Source organism: Echinops telfairi, unplaced genomic scaffold, assembly GCF_000313985.2.
Source record: "Echinops telfairi isolate 266 unplaced genomic scaffold, ASM31398v2 ScPeMD7_70;HRSCAF=299, whole genome shotgun sequence".
Taxonomy (NCBI): domain Eukaryota; kingdom Metazoa; phylum Chordata; class Mammalia; order Afrosoricida; family Tenrecidae; genus Echinops; species Echinops telfairi.
This window is the reverse complement of record NW_022103968.1, coordinates 15,149,811-15,156,633: the sequence shown is the minus strand read 5'-3', so window position 1 is coordinate 15,156,633 and position 6,823 is coordinate 15,149,811. Positions and strand designations below refer to the sequence as shown.

Sequence of the window (6,823 nt, the reverse complement as noted above, 5' to 3'; positions counted from 1 at the left end):
CTTTCTAGATGGGCCTGGGCTGGCTGAACGACGCTGTCCCCTCAAACAGATTAGCAATCCTAGGTATCTGGGAGATATGGGTCTTTGCAGATGTCATAGGTTAAATTAAGAGGAAACCATTCCAGATTAGAATGGGCCCTCACATTCAAGGACTACTGTCCGTGGACACATAGAAACCCATGTGAGGGCAAGCAGGCAGCGGAGGGGTGCAGCCACAAGCCAAGGACCGCGGGGGCCCACCCAAGGCTGGCAGTCAGGTAGAGTGCATTTTCCTCTACAGGTTGCAGAGAGAGCCAGAGCCCTGCAAAACACCCTGATGTCAGGTTTCTAAGCCTTCAGTCCTGGGAAAGCAATCATTGCTAGGGGGGGTTGAGTCACCTAGTGTGTGGTATCCAGTTACAGCAGCACTGTGACATTAGATAGGGACCGGGAGGTCTGGAGAGGTGAGTGACTCCTCCAAAGGGAAGCCAATTAGGTCCCTGGCTCCCAAGCCACTAGTTTGTTCATGACACCCTGACTGCTTGCCATGTGTCCGCCTGGGCTCTGGACGAAAGACAGGCTTCCTCCCTGGGTGTCTGGGAAGAAGCTCCCTTCTCTCAAGCCGGAAGTCTTTGGAGAAACATTTCCCATCATTGAAGGGGTTTGGAAGAAAACGGGCACAGCTTCCAAAGCTTTGCAGCCCCACCCCCTGGGTCCTTTGTCCTTGGAGTCAGGCCAGTTCTCAGGGCTGCCCACCTCTCAAAAGAGGGGAGGCGCTCAAAGCAGAATTTCCCTGCCCCAGCCTGCCTCTCCAGCTGCCCCCCTGTGCTAGCTGGCCTCTCAATATTTCTGCCCAAACCCATTTCGTTGCCAAGGCACCGGCTTGGTGCCAAGGGCTTCCCCCACCATAGCTTCAAGTCGTGAGAGTTCAGGGTTGAGTGAAGCAGGGAGCAAGTCTCCAGCTTAGGGTTTTATAGCATCCTGTTTGAGCTGGCTTCGCGGCAGCGTTCCCATGGCCTTTAAAAGCCTATAATCACCTCTGGTGCATTACATCAGATTCCTGTAGGCCTTACAAGATTGGATTACAGCTGCTCCGTTTGAGTATGGAGTGAGTTTCTCATTCACACCTCACCTGGGTTTAACTGCCCAGGTGAGGATGGTCGGCACAGCCATTTTGTCATTTATTCTCCGGGGAGAGTAACACCTTTGGGGAAATGGGGTCCATTTGGACTGCAGATTGAGAGCTATCGGGGAGCCCTGTGAACCAGGACAGTGGCCTGGGCTCACTCACCCTCACACGGATTACATTAGAACGACTTGAGTGGAGCTTAGCTTCCACAATGAGGCCCTGCATGCCTGTTCAGGAACCTCGGCCTTCGGCCTTCGGTAGCAGCATCCCAGGGAGAACTCTGAGCTCCTCAAACTCACTGCCATGAGGCCCGTCTGACTCGCAGTGATAGACAAATGACCTATCCAGATGGTCCCGGGGTGAGCTGAACACTAGTAATTTCCCCTCCCTCTCAATCAGTTGTTCTTTTTCAGGCCTCCCCTGGCTACAAGGTGATACAGTGACTTAAGCATCGGGCTGCAAAACCCAAGCATGGTGGGTTTGAAGGCACCTGCTTCTTTTGCAGGAGAAAGATGAGACCATCGCAGGCATCTGCTCCTGTAAGGACTGACAGCCGTGGACCCCTGTCCTACAGGGTAGCTCAGAGTCTGACGGGGGGTCAGTGGAAGTGGGCGTGGATCTTTTGGGGGGGGGTTCCTGCTCACAGGCCTCAGGATTCTCATGCAAGCAACCGAATAGTTCTTCTGGCTTGATTCGTCACCGCCCATCTCCTGGGACACCAAGGGGTCACACGTGAGATGCAAATTAACCCAGGAAAAGAATTCTGACCCCGTTATGTCCTGGGATCCAAATTAAAAGTGAGTGTCTCAACAGTGCCAATTTGGATCTAAACATGAGGCAACGCCAGGAAGCTTCTGAGTGGACCTTCCAAGTGTAGTCCCAGAGACTAGCGCAGTCCCATTTGGCTCGACACTCTCTCCAGCTGGAAGGAGCAGAGCAGTAGGAAACAGCATTCTGACCACATGGTGTGAACTCAGCCAATGGCTCATGACCAGCAGTCTCAGCCTGCCCCATCCAAGTCATAAATATGTAAACACCCAAGGGTGGAGTATTTTCAAGACCCCAGCCTAGAAACCGTGTAGGATCTGACAGTCTGTTTTGTAAGGATAACATGACAGGGAGTCTCATGGGAAATGTGGAGGAGACTTTATTTTCAATGACAACTCTCATAAAAGCTTTTCTCTGGGCGCATCTGGACCCCCCCCCCCCTCACCAATCCCTTGTGTTTGCTTGAGCCTGGCCTGTAGAGAGCCTAGCAGAATGGCCTGGAGGAGACGGGGAAGAAAGGCTGTCAATGCTGGGGTGACAGGCCAACAGACGTGTGCTCCAGAGCCCTCTTTACATCCTACGGAACACTGGGAACTCAGCCCAAACCTGGGGTGGATAAACTACCTTCGGGGCACGTTCAGTAACAAGCGGCGGCCAACACAGACGGATCATTTCTACTGCATCAACTGCTTTGTGAAAGTCACAAACCAGAACAGACCTTAGGAGAAATCTAGAGACGAGGAGGAGTCCCTCCACGTACCCGGTGGGAAGGGAGCCGGAAGATGGAAAAATCTACATGCACAGAATGAGGTACCTAACAGGTCCAAGTGTTCCAAATAATAATAATTGTCTCCTTGACAGTTTGAACCTGTTTTGAGAGCCCAGCTAAACCTTGCTTTCTCCCTTAAACTTAAGCCACTATACCCAGCCACTGCATTGATTATTCAGGTTACCGTCAAAGCCAACAAATGCCCTTCGTTTCCCTTGGCCGAGTAGGAGGAATCTCTAGGTGTCCGCAGCGTTTCACCTGTTAACGTAGAGACCAACTCTTCAGTCAGCGAGAAGAACAACTTTCACATCCCCAGGGGGGACATCTCCAAAGTCCATGGCTGAACGAAAACAGGAGGCACAAAAACGCCAGTCGGTGACAAAGACGCGGATGTGAGATGGAGATTGCCCTCCCTGTCAAAGCCCGAGGGGCTCCAGTCAGTTCTCTGCCATCTAAACCAGAGGTCAGCAAACTTTTGAGACGAAAGAGCTGAACCTGACCCCTCACCATCATTTAAAGAGTATGCGAGAGCCACGAATACCGTTTTACACACGTGAAATCACCGTTCTCTGAAGAATATCCTTTAAAAACTTTCCATTGTACTTCAGACCCACAGACGGCCCCTGCTCCGGAACCTTCTCAAGCCTATCCACTCCTCCCTGTGCCTGATTTATGTCAAAATGCTGAGGCAGCTCCACATGGGAAACTACCCGGCTTCCTCCGCAGCTGGGACCAAGCTAAGTCTCAGATCCTTTGTGAGGGTGGGATACTTTGAAACTCCCAAGAGAACACTATCCACCAAGCATCTCTTTTCAAGCTAAGGGTCAAACCAAAAAGCTATTAAATCAAAAGCCTTCTGATAACCACTGGGTACTTGGAACGCAGACCCCCAAAGGCCCTCTTCTGCCCCAGCTCATAAAGATTAATATCCTGATTGTAGCAAGTAGCCAGTGATCCGGACCTTTAACCCCTGAGCTACACTCCCTCAGCTTCCCACTCCAGGGCAGAGCTGGATGGGACCCAGAGGCCAAAACTTCCGGTCAGGGAAAACTTGAGGCCTGAATTCCCCAAGAGGGACCCTCCCAAAGGGCAGAAGGGCCAGGGTTGGGGAGGGAGAACAGGCTGCCATCCGAGGCTTCCCAAGAGTCCCAAGAGGAGCACATGCAGGCAAACTGACCATGATCCCAGTAGAGCTGGGGCCGACAGAAACCGCCCCAGCAGAAATGTGCGAGACAACAGGGAGGGTTCCCAGAAAGAAACGGAAGGTTGCCAACCCCTTTAACCTTGTCCCCTGGCTGGCTCTCCTACCCTTGGCAGAGACCCTGGCCTTAGAGGCGAACGTTGTCGAGCTTTTCTGTTTGGGAGCCCCGTCGACAATCTGCCGACACAGACAAAACAGGCAGTGATTCAGTCACCATGCGCAACTAGTTTGGGGGGTTAGAGCCGGCCTCCGGGGCTGTGTCAGGCAGGAGAAAGCATCCGGAAGCGAAGCCCCTGGGAAGCGAAGCCTTTGCTTCCAGGATGCCCGCACAGCGAGCTAGGGTCTAGCACGCGCCCGCCTCACTAGATGGGGGCGCTACTGAGCAGCTGCTAGAACGTCACCAGCTGGGGATGATCAGGGGACAACACTGTCCAATTTCAGGGCCCTTTGCTGACATCAGGGCATTCTTCCCACTGCAGTCTCTCCGTTCCATTCCCGCCTCACCGCCCCCCACCCCACCCCGCCCAATCCCACGCTTCCCATCCACCCCACCCTGCCCAATCCCACGCTTCCCATCCACCCCACCCTGCCCAATCCCACGCTTCCCATCCACCCGCCCCGCCCCCCGAGTCTGCAAACGCCCTCTTCTTAGCAAAAGTTTCTAGACGCCAGGGAGTATCTTCACCCAAAGTAACCTTCCACCAAATTGGAGGGATGAAAATGAACGTGCCCCTAGCAGGGTCCAGGCGACACCCTGCCCCTAAATCCCGCAATCACAGACTTATTTGTTTTTGTTTAATTTTTTTTAAACGGTCTCCTCCAGGAAATGGAATATTTGAGCGCCCAAGAGAGTTTTAGCAGTTGGGTAAATGGCCCAAGATGCACAGAGATGCTAAATGCTTAAGATGGGTGTCAGATGCCAGGAGGGGACACAATTTCAGTGCTTGTCATCGTGCTGTTTCCCTGCATTCGCGTGTGGGTGGAAGCTTGTGGGAGAGGGGGAGGGGGTGCTGCCAATATCTGTATCTGGATAGTATTCCGGCCCAGGGCCGATGCGGCTGAGACAAGCCCAGCGAAAGAGCAGACTTTCTCAAAAGGGGGTGGGGCGCCCGCAGCGTCCCCTTTAAGGGACAGATCTACACTGCCAAGCTGCCAGACTTCAGTCCAGGAGACTGAGCACGGGCTCAACTGGGCACTGGGCACCGGCTGGTCAGCTCGGCCACCAGGGTTTGGCCACTAGCCCGGAGCCGGCCAAACCCCAAACCATCCGGCGCCTGCGATGCCGCGGCGCTCCACCTGCCGGCACCCTGGGCGTCCAGATCTGCTGCGGGCTGCAGGGCCGGGCGCTCAGTGGCAGGACCGTCAGCGTGGCCCAGGCAAGCCTCCAAGGACCTGCACGCCTACCGCCGGACCTGTCCCTGCAGGGGTCTAGCCTGAGGTCCACAGGAAGCCCCTGAGCCCCCAGCTAACGCCCGGGCGAGAACTTCCGAGGGCTCACAATTTGCCCCTCGCGGCACGGCCCAGCTCCCACTGTGGAGCTTTCTCCGCTGGAGGTCGGGGTGGGTGCTGGGCGCCAGGTGCCCCTCTCACCTCCAGCAGGTGAGCCGCCCCGCCCGCGGCGCCCAGGTGGTCCCCTAAGACACCGCGCCCCACCGGTCTGGCCTGCGGCCACCCCTCTTCCCACCGGCTGGACAAGGGCAACCGGCTCTGTCCCCCCACATCCCGCAGTGTCACCCTCCCGGGTCCCGGGTCCCGGCGGCGCCTCACCTTTGTAGCGCTCCATCGGGCCGCGGCGAGCGCTGCTCCGCTCGGGCTCGGCTGCGCTCCCGCCGGGCTCCGCGCCCAGTCTGCCGCGCTGGCCCCTCCCCGTGAGGTCACGCTCGCGGCCGGACCTCCCGCTGCGGCCGCCCGGGCCTTGGACCCCGGCCCCGCCCCGCGAGGAACTCCGCGCCCGGCCTGGCGGCGCTGCCCTGCGCGCCCTGGCCGCGACGTCCGCCTGCCCGGGTCCCCGGGCGGCGGGGAGCGAGCCGGAGACGTTCCCCAATCCCGGGCGGCTTCCGCGCAGAGGAGAGGCTGGGTGGGCCTCTCGGAGCTCTTGGTCCGCTGCGGGAGCTGCGGACCCACCGTGCCCACCCAGCTGGCTCCGGGATCGCTCCCGCCTCCTGCACCTACCTCTCTGGTCAGCTGCTGTCAATCTCAAGTGTGAACGTGGGTGGCCATTTCAACCGGCCCTCCACCCGCGCCCTGCTTCTTCTGCACGCGGCGCCCGGGCCCTCCTGGAGGGCTGCTATCTGTGCCACCTGCCCCTCCACATGGGCCCAGGGCTCTCCATTGTCCCCCTTCCCGTACGGACGCATGGACCCGTGCTTAAAATGGGGTCTTTACTCTAAAAGCTCAAACGTGGCTTAAATGGGGTTCCTGATTTCTTCATGTCTCTCCAACTTCCTTGAAGGAACTTTTCAGGGAGGAGGGGGGCGGCAGCTTGTTGTTTTCTAAAAGACTTCAGCATGCTTCCTAGGAGCAGATTTATCTCTAGTGCCCTCCCCATTCCCCGCAGGCTCAGAAGTCACTTTTTTAGTCCTAAGAACAGTTAACTAGGACAGAGGCGCCTCTGCCCCCGGCCCCGGCCCCGCCGGCCTCCTGGGGGAAGACTGGCAAGCGGTGCAGTTCTGTTTTCGCACTAGCTCGTGCTTAGGGTCTGACCGGGGGTTCAACAAAATCACCCTGCTAGTAAAAAGAGGAGCAGACCCTAGAAAGGGGTCTATCTCCTCCAAAAGGATTGGCATAGGAGAGCCGGGTTGCACAGGTGAACAACACAGGGAACAGGCACACAGCCAGGTGTGCCCAGTAAGGCAAAGCATGAAGGATTCTGGGAAACCCTGAGGAGAGGCACTGAACTAGTATGGAAAAGCCTTGGAAGTCTCCTCAGAAATGATGGTGGCAAGACCCTGTAAAGCGTCCATTTTAGAAACCTAGA

General features: G+C 56.6%; 1 protein-coding gene across 1 annotated transcript in view; it reads right to left on the bottom strand.

Annotated features, from left to right (window-relative positions):
* The window catches only part of AFAP1L2 (actin filament associated protein 1 like 2), a 110,977-nt gene extending 105,302 nt beyond the window's left edge, over window positions 1-5,675 (bottom strand). The window contains exon 1 of the mRNA XM_045291310.1: window positions 5,614-5,675. Within this exon, the coding sequence (XP_045147245.1) occupies window positions 5,614-5,629 (16 nt within the window). The 5' untranslated portion in view covers window positions 5,630-5,675. The remainder of the gene's footprint in view (window positions 1-5,613) is intronic.
* Window positions 5,676-6,823: the final 1,148 nt, after the last annotated feature.